The sequence below is a fragment of the Phytophthora sojae genome, assembly GCF_000149755.1.
Source record: "Phytophthora sojae unplaced genomic scaffold PHYSOscaffold_3, whole genome shotgun sequence".
In the NCBI taxonomy this organism is placed as follows: Eukaryota; Oomycota; class Peronosporomycetes; order Peronosporales; family Peronosporaceae; genus Phytophthora; species Phytophthora sojae.
Window position 1 is genome coordinate 1,941,598 of NW_009258117.1, and position 17,197 is coordinate 1,958,794.

The 17,197-nt window shown below is 54.2% G+C and overlaps 3 protein-coding genes across 3 annotated transcripts; 2 read left to right on the plus strand and 1 right to left on the minus strand.

The window, feature by feature from the left end:
• Positions 1–3,846: 3,846 nt before the first annotated feature.
• PHYSODRAFT_254772 (hypothetical protein) lies at positions 3,847–4,475 on the plus strand (the record flags this gene model as incomplete). The annotated part of the gene is made up of 4 exons (XM_009524238.1): positions 3,847–3,871; positions 3,927–4,168; positions 4,198–4,284; positions 4,413–4,475. 4 exons carry the CDS (start codon positions 3,847–3,849, stop codon positions 4,473–4,475), a joined length of 417 nt encoding a protein of 138 aa, XP_009522533.1.
• A 257-nt stretch (positions 4,476–4,732) lies between these two features.
• On the minus strand, positions 4,733–5,815 carry PHYSODRAFT_327998 (hypothetical protein; the record flags this gene model as incomplete). Its single annotated transcript, XM_009524239.1, has 1 exon — positions 4,733–5,815. One exon carries the CDS (start codon positions 5,813–5,815, stop codon positions 4,733–4,735), a length of 1,083 nt encoding a protein of 360 aa, XP_009522534.1.
• A 3,223-nt stretch (positions 5,816–9,038) lies between these two features.
• PHYSODRAFT_327999 (hypothetical protein) lies at positions 9,039–12,177 on the plus strand (the record flags this gene model as incomplete). The annotated part of the gene is made up of 5 exons (XM_009524240.1): positions 9,039–9,491; positions 9,572–10,398; positions 10,478–11,404; positions 11,426–11,545; positions 11,586–12,177. 5 exons carry the CDS (start codon positions 9,039–9,041, stop codon positions 12,175–12,177), a joined length of 2,919 nt encoding a protein of 972 aa, XP_009522535.1.
• Positions 12,178–17,197: the final 5,020 nt, after the last annotated feature.

A 17,197-nucleotide genomic window follows, 5' to 3' on the forward strand; every position in this document is an offset into this window, starting at 1 on the left:
AGAATGGACAATTCAATGAAACGTTATGCCACAGCAAGTCCGCAAGTTCGAAGGACGGCACGAAACTGGCAGAAGAAGACCTTAGACCTGGATTGTCCCGATCAGTCTGATTCACCTCAGGCTAAGATTAATGCGTTTTTTTCCTGTGTACAAAGATCTGTGACCGCGCACTCTGGGGACCCTCGAGCCCAGGTCCACGTCATCCGGCATGCTTATTTGTACCAAAACCAGCGCAAATTAAAATACAATGTCATAGGATTAAGCGGGTCGAGGCAGCCCAAGTATTTTGTGTAAGCATGTTCTATATCAAAATGTCTCCGTCTTTCGGTGGTCTCCGTAGACTGCTGGGTCGCGTTAGTGCCGCTTGTCCAGCTGGACGTCACAGCGTAACCGCAGCGCTCAGTCATGCCACGGGTGAACGTCACCGCTCAGTCCTTGTCGGTCGCCGCACTCACCACCTTGACCGTCACCGTCACCGTCTCCATCGTCTCGGTCGAGTCGACATCGTCTTGGAGTGGGTGACACTCATGGCCAAGATGCAGTCCATAGCTGCAAGCCACATAAATGAGAGGAGGGGCTCCACTGTCTGGTGGAGACTCATCGGCAGGAGTAGCCATAGACCCGAAGGCTGGTCGCCACGGCGCACACAGCGAAAGGTGCGCGCACCACTGAAACCGAGCGCGCTGCGCGATAGTGATCAAGCAGCACGCGCCGGTGAACCACGATGACCAGCGCTTTTCGTTCAAACGTCGAACTTATAGCCGCGTTCGTGTTTAACTCACGTCATAACGCGATCATTTTCCGGATGCGCCAAGTTCTGTCGTAGTAGTACGGCTTCAGCTTTTCATGCTGCAGATCCTTGCAACTGAATTGACTTGAGAAACGTAAGTCCCTAAATGGAGCTCTCTGATTGGCTAAAATATCCTGGGCTTATGACATGTCCACTTGAGTCGTTCGGAACGACCCCAAGTGCAGTGTATATCTAGGCGGAAAAATTGTTAGTGTGTGCATTACAGATAAAGTAGGTGGTAACCGCGGGAAGTAGTGATTTAACCACAATGGAACCTGGAGGCCGTCCGGGAATCGCATTTTTGAACTCTATGCGCATACTTAGGTAGACATATTTTGACCAATAGAAGTATCCGCTTTTCGTCAGCTACCGCCGCTTACGCTTTCCCGGAAGGATGCGATCCCAACCGCCCGTTATTTGGCCTCAGTCAATGTGGCATACTCCAAGGGGCGGGAATACACAAATTCCGGAAATCATAAGCCAAAAACTGATGATTTGATTAACTGGTTATTGCTGGTTGTACGCTCTTGGGAAACTGAATTGTTGATCTTCCTTGGGTGAATTGGGTGTCAGAGGTAATGATTGTTGAATGATTGTGATGAGATATTGGATTGGAAAGTGTATCAATTTATTCTTTTTCCTTTTTTGTCCTTGGTGGGATTTGAACTCCGGCCAAGAGCGTACTTCCTGGGACCTTTACCCAGTGATCTACCAGCAGCCCCTAAGCCAATCTGCCTACGTTTTGGCGGAAAATCCCATATACTAGGGCTTCGCGATGGCTAGGATAGGATTGGTTAACTCACCTTTGACCGCCATTAATAAACTGATGTATCGCCACTATGGTCACACGAATTTGCAAATGAGCTGGACCAGCCTCCATCATTCTTGAGAAGTCTAAAACACTCGGTCAATCGCCATCACTTACTGTAAATTGACCTAAAGACATGTTACCGGTTCATCACCGGCGTCGATTGGACGGGGGGACAGCGCCCGAATTAATCCTGTTTGGACTGGGCTATCAGACCTTCGTCCCTTCCTATCCCAGTATAACTTACGTAAATACGAGAATGTCGTGTGACTCGATACCTAACGAAGTTTTTACCGCCACTTGTTCACTAGTTGGTGAAAAGCACCGTCAAACAAAATCCATACTCCTGGCTGTGCGGTCGATGAATCTGCAGAGGTGGCGTGGTTGGTATACGCTATGTTCTACGGGCTTGCAGCGGCGTAGAAGTTACTGACTTTTTCGTATCAAGCCTGCGAGTTACAAACACTAAACTGACCAGCACGGATGTGGCAATATTGAAGCAGAATTGGAGACTGGCTATTCGATAGCTGCGCACCAACGGGATCTTGTCTACGGGTTCGTTGATATTCACGGCGAAACTCCATTGTGGTCTCTTGAGTGTCAAGACGCCTAGATTGCAGCGAATTGTAATTCCGATGACGAGCTTGTTACGACCCAGCTAACTGCGAATTTGTGGACATCATTGCCCCTGGTTACGGGATTTGCAAGACGAGAGTTAGTGGTGCGAGCCAGTTCACACCCGATTAAAGAAACCGTGCGCGACCAAGAAGAGACTTTGTAAGAGCTTGGCATTGGAGTTCGACTCGATTGAACGTGTTGGGTGGTATCATTACTAGGAAATCCAACGCTTCGAATGAGACGAGAGCTCGTAGAGTTCATGGTTACGCCTGCTGGGAACCGACATTTTAACGAGGAAGACAAGAGGGGGCTCCTGGCCTATGACGGAGAGTTTTTATCAGTCACGAAGGGAAAAATGCCCTACCAGGCCACAGCTGCACTAATTAGTGCTGTGACGAAAGGCCCTACCGGTTATCACTCTACGGTGGAGTTGAAGGCAATCTGGACGCCAATATCCTGAGCCTGATCTTTGGTTAGCTATTTCCATGGTGCACGGGGCTATTTAGATTGTTGAATTGGGGAGGGACAGATCCGGAAGAAAATTATCTGTACTAAAGCAGTCCTAAATGTCCTAAAATTTCCTAAAATTCGGCGTAATTTACCGAAATAGATTGCACTTTATGTCCTAAAAAGTTCCTAAAGGGCGTAATTTATGTTTGTCCTAATACTGTCCAAAAGAAATCCATCGGTTTTTAGGACGCCTTTTAGGATTATGTTTAGGACATGTCCTAAAACCTTGGCTCCAGCAGTAAGGTTTTTCTTCAATCGATTTACACTGTGTGAATGTGTGAATCACACATGCCCACCAGAGTGCTGACTGCGGGCGAGAGCGAGCGAATGCGAGCGCGAGCCTCACTCAGTGCATTCACTGGTAGCAAACACCCGCCGATCAGGCGGGGGCGTGTCTGCGCGAGCGAGCGAACGCGAGCGCTGCAACCGGATATTTTTTTTTCAAGACACCGCGCCTGGCCGAGCCGAGGACTTAGCGTAAGGCACGAAGGGTGGGGCAGGTCGCGAAGCGGCGGTCCCCGAGCAAAGCGAGAGAGGGGCGGGACCCCGAAGTGCCGTAGCTAAGTCCGCAGGCGAGAGCCAACGCGAGAGTGTCCTGCCCACGTCAACATCAAGTAACTACTGTAGTGGCAGAACAGCAAGTACAGTATAGTAAAGTAGACTCTATCTATATGTAGTATAATAGAACGTAAGTCCCCGGGGGGTAGTGTCCTAACTAGTGTTCGCTTACCCCTACCGATAAGACTTACCCCGGTTAATTTACGGAAATTAACCCCTCATTCACCAATGTCGGACGATCCGTCAAGTGAAATATTTACTCGTCGGATCTGCTGACATACGGAGCTTACATACATACATACTGACATATTTTTCACATGTTATACAAAACCATATATGCGGGAATATGTCGCTATTTCACATCTAAAGACTGGAGCGAGCAAAAACCAGGCCATCCGCCCAGCCACTACGCATTAGTACTGTCGCTACGCATTATTACACAGATTATGGCACCGCCGGTCACGAGCGACGGCTGCGGCTACATTATGATTTGTGTTCTGTCCAGGGTTCTGGCAGAGTATTGCACAGAACAAATTATGGGAACCAGCACTAAGTGCCACGGATGAACATTTTTGCCAACGACGATCGTTCGTCTTGCTAAACTGTTGCAATCTCATGAAGCTTCTCTAATGCTAATTGCAGGAGCAAAGTTCCGGCACACGACGACCGGCAGACTGCAGCACCTGCGAGGAGGATCGGTCACGGACACGACGACAGGTGGCATTTCGGACGGCGACATCCTAGAGCGCGCGTTCATGGAGACGGACGAGAGTGACATGCCCACGAATCGGCTGTACCGGGCGATGGTCGAGTATCTGACGGAGATGAAGACGCGTGAGCACTCGCACCCGGCAGTGTCGCTGTCGGGGGGAGTGGACTCGATGGTGGTGGCGTACCTAACCTAATGCACAAGCTGAGTGACAAGCACGGAGGGTTCAAGATCGTGGCAGTGCATCTTGACTACGGCAACCGCGCCGAGAGCGGAGCCGAGTGTGAATACGTGCGTCGCAGGTGCGAGAGGTTTAGAATTATTTTCTATGTCCGAAGGGTTGACGAGGTGAAGCTAGTGGGGACGGTTGGTGAGGACGAGGGACGTAATCTCGCGCTAGTGCAGCGCTGCCGTGGTAGAATCGTGGAGGCACTGGTCGTGTGCAGGACCAGCGTGGCGGCGTTGGCCGCAGTCGATACTGATTTGATCAGCAAAAGCTGTTTTAGGCGTTGCGGACGGCAACCGTTGACGCTGGCACGCCGTTCGGTCAACAGCGTTTCCATTGGTGATGGGAGCTGCGATTCCGTTGAGTAATATTTGAAGCTGCGTACTACACTGAGCAGCTTATGCTGGCAAGCACACATCAAGCATGTTGGCTAGGACGGTGTTGAACATCTTTGAAAAAATAAAACAAACAGGTAGCTAGAGGAAAAAGCAAATGATATGTATTTGATGCGTGTTAGTTGCCTGCAATACCGTTAGCACGCTCAACCTGCTCTCGGTCCGCAGGTACCAAGTTCGAAAGTGGCTCCAGTGTATTGGGCCAGTTCATCAAGACCCTGAGGTCGCCGTCTGCTGGATAGTGTATACCCCGTATAACCTCGTAGTGGTATGCAGGAGGTCCGACAGGCATTTGCTGTGGTCGGCGCAGGTATCTTGCAAGGGCGCGTGCATCCGCAGGGTACAAGGCGGAAAAAGGTTCGAGCGTGTCCTCCCATTCCACCCACGTTCGGATCTCTCCATCCGCCATTCGCTCAGTACCAACTACGCGCACTAGGTCCTCAGGCGGTACTTCATCAACTTGCGGCGGGTCCTCGTCAGTCTCGGACTCAGCGTCAGTCGTCTCTCCTGGTGAGCCGGGCGGAGGACTAGAGGCTGTCGGGGCACTAGCTGCTCTCGGCGGACTAGAAATTATCGCCGGACTAGGAGCTCCAGGAGGACTACCTGCTCTCGGTGGACCGGGAGCTATCGCCAAGCTAAGAGCACTCGTCGTCCGACGAGCTCTCTCTGGACTAGGAGCTCTCGCCGGACTAGGAGCACTAACGCCATGCACATCTCCTTCTTCCTCTTTCTCTTCGCCTTCGTCATACGTGTAGTCTTCGTCGCTAGCGAAACCGTCGTCACTGATCTGGCTGGTCGTCGCAGCGCTGACCGCGTCGATCTCTTGATTGCCGGACTTCGCCGAGCATGGAGCTCCCAGGGAACTGGTATCTCTCGCTAGACCAGACGCTGTCAGCACACCAGAAACTCTCGTTAGGTCAAACGCGGTCGGGGGGCTTGGTGATCTAGGAGGACTTGTCGGGACAGAAGCTGGTGATTGTGGCGATCGCAACGGAGCTCTTGGCGGGGGCGTCGGGGCGGACAAAGATGGATGCGGAGTCAGCAGCGGGAACGCGGCAAGCAATGACGAGGCTAACGCGGATTTGACGTTAGCCCTGTTGACATCGCCAACTCCTTGACTTTGCACGAACGCAGGCACCACGTCGTCCAGTCGATCGGCTGGCACACGACGTTTTTTCATTTCTTGAGCGAGAGCTTGCATGCCACTACCGAACAGACGAACTGTCGGCGGCGCATGTTTTAGGCAAGCGACGTGCACCCATTTATTGCTGCCTGGTACTTGTCCCTACTGGGGGTGAAAGTCCTGCTGTTGCTGACGCTGCTGCTTGGTGCTGCGCTGATGCCTGCGGTGAGCCGATCTCCTCGCCATGACCACCAAGGTCGTGGGTAGGAAAATACCAAATGACCAGGTCGACAGTGCGTTGCACCTTTAGAGTTATTTTTTTCTTCTAAACCCGACTGCTTGACTATACATCTAGTAGCCGCATGTGCTTTTGGTCGAACGTGGTGGAGTCCATCGCCAAGGCCGGTGATATCTCGCAGTACCCATGGCGCGACAGCTCGGCTACCTAGTTAGCCCGTCCCTCTCTAGGGCTCTCGCACGGCATGTCGTCATAGAGCCAATCGAGCCACGATAGTTCCCAGCCGGGCGTTGACAACACGACCTGTAGATGTAGTGCACGCCCACGTTCACAAACGCATCTTATCTGTCGCCTTCTTGCCATGGTGCCGTCGAAACACACAGCTCGGGTCCGTCCTCGACGTAGCTTGCCACCTGTCGCCAACAGTGATCAGGCTAGAAATGCACAAAAGCGCAAAGCACAAGCGCTTCTTGTTCACATCACTGCCCCCAACGACCGACCGGAGCCGACACGCTGGCCGTAGATACGACCAGTGCCTCCACGATACTACCACGGCAGCGCTGCAATAGCGCGAGATCACGCCCGTCGTCCTCCCCAACCGTCCCCACCAGTCTGTCCTAATCCAACGAAAACCCTCGCACGCCGTCGCTGTGCTCCAGACCGATGGAGCCGCAGTACTTTGTCGGTCGGTTGTCGGCTACGCCGGCACGTACAAAATGGCATTGCCACTCGACGCGGCCACACCGCCGCCAGAAAACACGCACCTCGACCCTCTCCACGCTACCCCTCGACGTGGCTTGCCACCAACATCATTCCGACCAGCACGTCTATGCCGGCGACATGCCGACCGCAGCGCACAAGCGCTTCTTGTTCATATCGTTGCCCACAACGACCGACCAGAGCGGCCGTAGATACGACCAGTGCCTCCACGGTACTACCACGGCAGCGCTGCAATAGCGCGAGATCACTGAGGCGAGGCCGAAGAAACCTTTGTCGCCCAGGGGAGTTCGTATAGCGCAGCCCAAGACTGTTCCCCAGGGGTAGACCCAGAGAATCGACTTGAGAGCCAACAGCAAGAAGATAGACCCAGAGATTCGCAGCCGCAAAGCTTTAAACCCTGAGAATAACACTCCTTGGTTGGCGTGGGTACCTTGTGTAATCCCTGTCGGCTCGTTTGTCTTCGACGGAACAGCACTCCACCGGTTGAAAATGTTGCCTCGAAGAAGTGCGGGAGCGCACGTCTACTTCAGAACGCACCTCCACACCAAAAGACAAACCCAGAGAATCAGATCCCCTGAAACCCAGAATATCACGAATTCAGGGTCCAGGATTTCAGTCAACTCTGGGACTTGGAACTCAGAAGACACCTTACCCAAATGCCCTCCTAGCTCGATAAAACCAACAAATACACACTAGGCTCACTCGAGTCTGAAATTCAGGGGCCTAGCTCCCCTGAGACTCACACAAACGCGCACCACCTCCAATAAAGGAGGAAAATACAATCACTATCAGTTACCTTCCCTTCACACAAGCAGTCAATACAAAATCCTGGAGGCGACTACCTAGCACCCCAGAATACCCTCTGGAATAATATGAAATGGGCTACCACGAGCACAGCAAGTGACCCAACTAGGATATGGAATAGATGGATCACCCCAGGAAGCTCAAGGCCGTCGCTGGTCACCACCTAACTGGACTTGAGTTTGATGGAGCCCACACAGACGGCTGTCCTTCGCCGTTGATGTACCCTTAGCGTCCCACGGTCGTAGTCTCGGGTCCTCCGGATTTCCGTCGGCAGGCTTGGCCGAAGTCACTTGCGCAGTACAGGGTAAAATGAACTCTGTTTGGTTTTTATCAGCTACTTCTCTCTCTCTCTCTCTCTCTTCTTGGTAACAAGTCTGCTACATTGCAGGCCTGCGTGAATCTCCACAAAGCCACACTTTTAGCGGGTTTAGCGGCCTCCTGCGCATGATCACGGTAGTAGTGGGTTGATTCTCAGGGTAATTTGATCCTCTGGGGCACTCTGAGCCACAGCAAGATGAGGTGTACTCTGGGATACATTCTCCAGAGACACTTTCCGCCAGACTTTAGGCACTCATCGTAAGGGAAAGTCCGCGGCTGGACTGAGTGTTCTCTGAAATTCTGGGCGCGGAAACCCAGAGTGCCACACGATGACCCAGAGTTCACCTCCCTGAGTACAGGTGACCCAGAGTTCCAAAGATGATTCTCTGGGCTTGGACCATAAATCCAGACTCTTTATACTGAACTTAAGTGTTTCCCAAACCAACACCCAAGAATTCCTACAGTTCCCCAATATTCCTCAGAATCCCCAGGATTTCAGAAGATGACCCTGAGTGTCACTTGATTCTCAGGGATTCAAGTCAGTTCGAAGCCAGTCTGCAATCAAAATGATGCGTGACCTTGAAGAACCGTCATGGATGCACAGACTGGATACTTTCGAGGAGTCGAGAGGGAGTCCTGCACCATACTAAACCCAGTCTAAGGACTTTCGACGCCGTGCGACAATGGATTCGCAAGCCGATCGCAAGTTTGGACCGCTGATCCCAAGGTATACTCAAGACAAGACATTTTGACCCCGGGCAAATATCTTCTGTTCACTATGCTTGCAGATGGGCCCAACTGGCTGGAAGTGTGAATCCTCGGTCAGACGCTGGATTCATCCCGAGAATTCACTTCTCTCCCACAGTCGCCATCCATGTCACACGGGTACAGCCGCGCCGTATCCAAGTCATCCACCAATCAGCATCCGATACAAACTCCAGGTCACAGAGGTGACGGCACATCGTCGGCAATTTTCTGGGGACCGCCTCGTGTCAACCGCCCCTCCTGGTCCGGGTCCATCAAGAGGAAATCGCTCCGAACTGGTGAACCATGGCCAGGCCACAAAAACACACAGGTCCATCCAACGTCGACTTCGACGCGGCCGTTGCACTCTGTCGACTCCCAGGGTTTCACTCACTTTGGCGGCACCCTGTCTCCCCAACGGTTGATCAGGACCTATCTTCAAGTTTCTCCTCTCAAACGCAAAAACTCCAACGGGTAATGCGCGGTCACATCGCCATTTCGCAGATCGTCAACATGGCGGAGAGCGCGACTTCGGACGGCAAGCAAGCGACGGCGCCCCCCGGCAGCGTGCCACCTCCGACACAGCAGCGCACCGGCGGCGCCCCTGCGAGCACTGCACCAACAGGCGGCGGCAGCGGCCAGGCGGGTAACTCAGCGTCCGGCGACACTTCGACGGGCAGCACCAAGACGGGCGTAACCAAGCTCATCTCCTTCTCCAGCGCCACCGGCAAGACCTCCGACGCGGACATGCGCGAGGCCGATGGCAACGCCTCGACTGACGCTGCAACCCAGGAAACGGGTGACGCGAACTCAGAGTCCAAGGCTCCAGACGTGGACATGAAGGGCGCCCCTGAGTTCAAGTTACCACGACACGCGACGCTAGAGGACGTCAGGGGACTCATCTTCGCAGGCATGCTTCGGCAGGAGGAGGTCGATCCCCCTGACTTCCTGGTCCCTGAACGCCCCCCCCCCCCCCGCACTGGAAACTGCCGGCTCCACCGAATCTCAAGACCAACGCGTATCTCGTGGGGGTCCCAGGGGTCGTGAACGACATTCGCGCGGGCGCGTTCGCCATGGAAGGCTACGGCGGCGCGACCACGTTGGTCGGCTTCGAGGAGCTCTCCGACGAGGATCTTCAGGGGTTGAAGGAAGTCTGTGGCGCCGACGCTGGGATCGATGTCCTATGTCCACGTCGTTCGCCTCTTTCAGCGTTCGAACTGGACAATACCCTGAATTCCATCGGTATTCGACGCGAGATGGCCTCACTCCTGCGTCACTTCAACAGCACAAGGCTCGCTGAGCGCGTGTTCAAGATGACTGGTTACCTGCGTCGAGTCCTCGGGGCCTACCGAAACATGCGTTCTCTGGTTGACTCTCAGCAGGGTTTCACCGCCGCTCAGGAAGTAGTCGATACGCGACGCAAGTACAAGGAACTGAAGCGCGCCTGGAAATTCACGTGCGACTACTGGTTCCTGGAGGTCCAAGAGGCCCTGGGCAAGGTGGATGACGCTGAGTCCAAGTACAAAGTCGCGCTGGGCGAGCAGAAGGCGCGGTATCAAGACGAGATTGATTCTCTGGAGTCCGAGAAAGCGCAACTCAAGGCGCGCCTTGCCGACTCTGAGGCACAAGTGCGACTCCTGAAATCGCGTCTTGAGTCAGCCACCGTGGACCCCTGGGAGTTCTCCGATTTCCTTCAAGAGCACACAGACTTCACGGATAATTGGGAGCGCCTCCACGACCGCTTCAAGCTCTGCATCAAGGACTCGAAGCCTCCCGAATCCTGGGACACTGTCATCAACGTCACGGCCATGGACAAGCGCAAGGCTGCGGTGGTCCCGTACCCAGAGAAAAGCACACGTATGCCTCCGTGGATCGTCTGGTCGTCCTGAAATTCTGGATCTCACGGATCCTGGCAGCAAGCCTCGCAGCGGTTCGAAGACCGGGGGCAAAACTCAGGATTCCAAGAAAGGTCAAGGCCCCAGAAAATCACGGGATTCCAAGGCGCCGGGCGAGTCGCCACGGCAGTCGGCGCACCGTAAGCCTAACAAAGTTCAGCGTCGCCCCAAGGATCACCAACCAGGCCGCGACTCTGTGCGTCGCGCCAGCGAGAAGACTGTGGTGTCCAAGGAGGCCGCACACACGATGCTCCCAGGGGGGGGTGTCGTCTGGAAGGAAGTTCGGCCAGACGTACGTCAGGCCATTCTTGCTGGGCTCAAGTACGACACAGCCATGGAGTGGATTGGTAGCGACCGGGCGGCTCATGGGCACTTCAGGCAGCCGGAGCTGATCAAGATGCTCGTGAGCATGATGTACTGGCGTCGTCTTGACCTGACTCCCTGGAGCAAGTACGTCCCTGAAGCCTACTACGAAATGGCAGACGAGCGTCTGGACAGGTGCCTTCGACGCGGTGATGTGCCACCACCCTGGGGGAACCTCGATGACCACATGGTGTACCCTGATGAGGACGCCGATTCCACGGTGGACGACATCGAGAACGACCCGGACTACCAGCCTCCCGCCCAGGAACTTGAGGAGAGCGCCTCTAGTAATAGCTCTGAAGAGGAGGAGGTCGCTCCTGAAACTCTGGAGGACATCGAGGATGCAGGGGACGACGACGACGCAGAGGACGACAATGGGGTAGAAGAACCCCTGGAAGTCAAGCCTCCTGCTAAGCGCCCCCGTTCTGAGTCAAACAAGAAACCTCAGGGTTCCAACTCGAAGTCGATGAAGAAACGTCGCACAGGAAACAAGACAGACACTTCTGCCACTCAGGGTTCTAGTGGTACTCAGGGGTCCAAGGCTACATCACGCTCCAAGCATCCGTCGACGCTCGCGCGGAAACCGTAATCGGAGCTCACTTCAAGTGAGTTGATGACGGCCGAAGACCCTGAAGACAACGAGACCTCCTGGCGCATCTATGGGGTTCTTGTTCAATATCCAAGTTCGACCAAGAGTGCGTCTTGCCAGACTCCCGGGTTCCCAGAGTACGAGATCCACAAGTATTCGTACGACGTTGCTCACGAGCCTCTGGGACCGCCAGGCATACCAAGAAGTCCTGGATTCTGAACCCTGGGAGACTATGCTTCAGGGTCGCTTCCGAGTGTTCTACTTCCATGAGCGAGAGCTACTCTCCGCGAAAGCGCTCAAGCTGATGGAGGACGTCGTGGACGTCATGCACAAGCACGCACAGGCAATCTGGGAGCGCGGGCACTGGGTGCCTATTCCGACTGAAGAACAAGCAGACGCCACCATGGAATCTCAGCGGAAGTCGCGTCGAAACGCGCTACGTAGAGCGTACAAGACGCTCGTCGAGCGCTCGCGCAACACCCCTGGGTTCATCCCGTCGTTGTGGCACGAACCGGGTCTCTGGAAGTTCCCGGACAAGTGCTGCTACTGGATTTGGGAGGATCCCAGGGCCAAGAAACTCGGGGGAGCTAAGTGCAAGGACTTAAACGTCCAGCTAGCGACGTTGGACATTCGTGAGCCTGCTCGAGTCCAATGGAACACGGCGGCTGACGACGATGAGTGGCTACAATACGTGCCGAACAACATCAAGCGCCACATCAAGCCCCTGGCCATCCGCAAGCTCAACCCGCTGTCTCTCAAGCACTCGTGAGAGTCAAGGTCACCTCCAAATCCCGAGAACCACCTGAATTGCACATGTCGTAGCGTAACTCTCCATAATACCCAGGATTTCATCTCGATTTCATTGTCTTCCTCAGAAAATCATCATTTTCTGACTTGTTCTCTGGGTCAGCCAACTTCGTTTACCGTTTCCATGTCTTTGTAAAGCTCGCCGCCTTCATCTTCCCTCTCACACACTGCCAAAGCCTCAGCAGTATCACCTTCTCCATAATCAAATCAAGTCAAATCACATTCACGTTTTCCGTCTCCAATATTCACACATTCCGTCGATTTTTCCCAGAGTTTCACAGTGTTACCCAGAGTTTCCCCTGAATATCACGTGTAACTCTGGGTCATTGTCACCCCAGAGTGCTAGAATCCTGGGTGATCATCTCCAGCCTGCATGGCCTGGAAACGGGCCCGCGCTCTTGCGCCTTGATTGAATTTGTAGAGCAGGGCACCACAGTTGAGCTTCGACACAGGCAGCCACTCGGTCTCATCATACCCCTTCCACTTCACAAGGTACTCACGAATTCGTCTCGCTGTCCGAGTCCGTTTAGTCCATCGCAAATCCAGGATTCGCTCAACTTCGTACTCACCGTTCGCAGCGTCGGGCTCCCAACTGTCTTCAGGCAACAGCGCTGCATCAAAGTCATCATCCTCGTCCACGTCGATCTCCACAGTGGGCCGCTTCGGGAATAGTGCTCTGGGTTTCAAACGGCTCACGTGTACCCAGGGATTCACGCGATATCTTGTGTTCTCGACCCTGAGTTTCACGCGGAAGTTGTCATGGATTTCCTGAATTCTGAAGGGGCCATGCCACATGTGAGCCAGTTTGCGGCTCAGCCCGGGCTGCACTTTGGGTATATACAGCCACACAGCATCACCGGCTGCGAATCCTGCCTTCAGTCGTTCGGACAGCTCTCTCCACTTCCTGGTTTGTTCGACAGAGCGCGCACGCTTGGCCTTCTTCTGAAGATCCTCAGCGCAAGCTTGTGCATAACTATTGTCACGCTGTAGCTTCCTGCGCCACTCGTACGCAGTGCGCTCCTGGATACTCGAGGGCCTGGGTCTTAACATTGCAGACACCGTGCCGTGTGCGTCCCAGCCGTGCACCAGAAAAAACGGAGTGTCCAGGCGAGTTGCATCGATCGATGTATTCAGGGCGAACATCAGGCGCTCAGCATGGTCGTCCCAGTCACTCTGGTCCGCCTCCGCAATGTACGCTCGAATGCTGCGCACGACAGTCTGCACCGACCGCTCCTGTTGTCCGTTCGCCTGGGGGCGATACGCTAGAGTGGCTCGCTGCTTGCTACCCAAAAGTTCACGGAAGCGCGTGAACACCTCACTCATGAACCTTGGGTCTTGGTCGTGCCTCAGCATCGAGCTCGCGCCGAATCTCCTGAAGACCTGCTCTTCGTACACTTCAGCCACATCTTGCGCCGTGGTGGAACTCATGGGTTTACACATGACGAATCCTGAGAACGCATCCTGAAAAAGCAGCAGGAACGTGTTCCCACGGTCCGACTTAGGCAAGTGTGTCGCGAAATCCATAGACACAACTTCAAAAGGGCGCCTCGGTTCGATGTTCCCAGGGGAAGGCCCTGGATTGTGAGGGCGCCCCTTGCCGCTGGCGCAATCCACACACTCTTTGACGAAAACGTCCACATCAGCGTACATGGCGTGCCAGTAGAAATCAGAACACAGCTTCTCGTACGTCTTCGTGATCCCCTGGTGCCCACCCTGAAAATCTTCGTGAGCGTAATGCAGGATATCCGGTCGCAGAGCTTTCGGCACCACGAGTCTGAGTTCGTCAACCATGTCTCGGGGTCGATCTCTGGTGGACCGACTCAAGCGGTACAGGACTTCTCTGGAATCCAACACGAAATCATCAGCGACTTTCGCGAGTTTCCTGGCTTGAGCGTGCGACAGCTTCGTCGTGTCTCCTTTCAGGAAATCCTTGAGTTGCAGCAGGTGATCATCTTTGTCCTGGTGCACTTTGATGCGTCGCCAGCGTTCCGCCTGGTACTCCAGAGGTCCCATGGGTTCGCTTTGGGCTTCGATCTCCTGAGTCCGCGCCCGAGTCATTACTGCAAACACTTTGGCCGCCACAAGCAACGGAGCGCACTCAGGTCCAGGGATACCCAGAGTTTCGACACCTTGAGAATCACTCCCCTGAATTCCACCATTCAATAACACCTTCGGTCTTACCAACTTCTCGTGAATCTTGGACACCAACTGCAGATGTGTTCGTTCGTAAGCATCCTCCACCTTCCAGGATTCACCAAGCGCGAGGGTCTTAGACGTCAGGTAGTCTGCGGCCTGGTTAAACTCTCGCTTGACATGCACCAGCCGCACAGACTTGAACTTCGTCTTCAGCACTTTATACTCAGCCAGCTTCCTCTGGAGATTTGGCTGATTGCAGTTGATGAGACCCTGGGCTTGCTGGATGGCAATCCTGGAGTCCCCACCCACAACGATGTCCTGAATTCCACGCTCAATCGCCAGAGTGAGGCCCTTCAGAAGTCCATAATACTCAGCGTCGTTCACAATCACGTCCTCCAGGGTGAATCCCTGGGCATCCAGGATTTCCCACCCGGGGACATGCCTTAGGATGCAGCCGCAGCTCCCTTGTCGCGTGGAAGTCTTAGCGGCGCCATCGAAGCTCAGACTAGTCTGCTTCCAGTATTTCCATACTGATAGGCACTGGAGGTTTAACGCGCCCCTTGGCTGGGATCAGGTTCTCAGCGATCTCATCCAAGTGTTCTCTGGGAGTATTACCCGCACCCAGAATTGCAGCCAAGTCGTCTTCATCCCGTTGAACTCTGCGTATCTCCAGGTTCCAGTGGGACAACTTCAGACCCCACTTCACCGTTCGACCGTCTGCCGACTGCGAGGTCAGCAACCACTTCAACACAGAATATCGCGTGTAGACGACGATCTTAGGGTTGTCTTCAACCAAAGTGCGAAACACCTCCAGGACTCTTAGGATAGCAATCACCTCCTTTTCCGCAATGTGATACCGCAGCTCAGCGTCATTCAAAACGCGACCTGTGAATCGAACCGGGTGCACAATCCTGTCGTACTCCTGGCCCAACACAGCGGATGCTGCCCACGGGTTCGCGTGGAGAATAATCACGAAGGGCCTTGAACGATCTGGGTGTCTGAGCAACGGAGTCGAAACGATCTTGCGCTTCAGGATTTCAAAAGCTTCCTGGGATAGGTCTCTCCTGGATTTCACTTGTTCCTCAGTCAGCTCGTACAGGACGGCCGCGATCACGGGTAGATCTTCAATGAACTTGTTGTAGTAATTCAGACTCCCCATGAAACTCTGGACGCCTTTCACTGTCGTCAGGAACGGCAAGTCTTGGACCCCCTTCGCGATTTTAGGGGTCGCTCGGATGCCCTCAGCACTAATCTCGTGAGAGAGGTACGGAATGGACAACTTCCCGAATTCGCTCTTGGGAAGACTCACAGAGATATTCCAGTAACGTAGTCGGAAGAGCAGCGCGTTCAGATCCTGGCACAGCTGCTCCCAAGTAGGCGCACCGCGGGCGATGTCGTCGATATACGAGCTTCGACCCAGGACAGGGCCCATCTGAGAGGGAGCCGGGATGTTACGCTGAAAAACAGTCATCTCATCCGCCAACACTGAAAGTCGCGGAACATTTTCACCTGAAACTCTGGGTTCCCCAGTGTTCAACCCCCAAAAGTCCAAGACATCTTGGTCGACCTCAGCTTCTTCCTCAGGGGAAAGCCGCTGAAATCCCCACAGACAGTTATTGAGAACTGCCTGGTAGATCAGCGGCGCGTTCTTGAGGCCAAACGGCATCCTGACCCACTGGTAGTGCCGATAGAGACAGACGAACGCAGAGATCAACTTGGCTCTCTCGGTCATCTTGATAGCCCAGAAACCACTCGCCATGTCCAAGCTCATAAACCACATCGCCGACTCAAAGCCAATCAAAAGGTCATCAATAAGCGGCAGCGGATAGTGTGAGAGCTTGATGAAGCCATTCACCACGCGATAGTCGATGCACATCCGGATGTCGACGCCATTATTCCTGAGGACGATCACGATTGGAGATGCCCAGGGGACGTAGAAGTCTCGATCAGCCCGTTCTCCAGAAGCTTCTTCAGAAGTTCATACACCTTAGTCCACAGGTGCGGTGCAATGGACCTTGGACACTGGGCAACAGGTTTAGCGTCGCCTACATCCAGGTCACAAACCACTCCACGGGCAGGTGGGGGAGCTGCATTGCCGTCTCCCAAGAAGATCTTCCGATGATATTCCAGAATTCGCCTCACTTGGTCTTCCATCGCGGGCGTCGTTTTCCCAGGGACTCCAACATCTGCCTCCTCGATCATGCACTCAGGGGTCAAGTCACGCATCTCAGGAAGCATATGTAGACCGCAGGCTCGTAGTCGAGGTCCTCTGTCGAAAGCCGCATGCAGCGCTCATATTCCTGCTTCAGCTTCTCCAACGGAGTTCCTGGCATCTCTGAGATCGGGATATCCCAGTAATCTTCAACAGCACCCTGAGAATCGTCGTCATCCACATCGAATCCCAGAGAATCACCTTCGTCGCACCACTGACCCTGAGAATCACTGCCAACTTCAACCTGTAAACTCAGGGTTTCAGCGGCCGTATCACCTTCAGGACTCGTGTCCTCTGGGGTTCCGACAGTCTGCGAGGCAACATCGGTCACCGCCTCCTACAGAACGTCACCCAAGTCACTCGTATCAACAGCAACGTCTCGGAGTTCAGGAGGGTCTTCAGGAGGCACTCCTTCAGTCTGAGTTGCAGCGTCTTCAGCGAAGCGCACGCGACGAGGCTTCGGTTTCCTGAGAATCGAGGCAAGCAGTGCCATGTCGGGGCCCTTTGCAGGTCGCGGCAGAATCTTCGTAGGCCACTGATACTCTGGGGTCTTGACACAGGATGGCTCAAGCGCAGCCAGGCGTTCCGCCCGAAGTCTGCCCTCACGCGACTGTGTAATCCCTGTCGGCTCGTT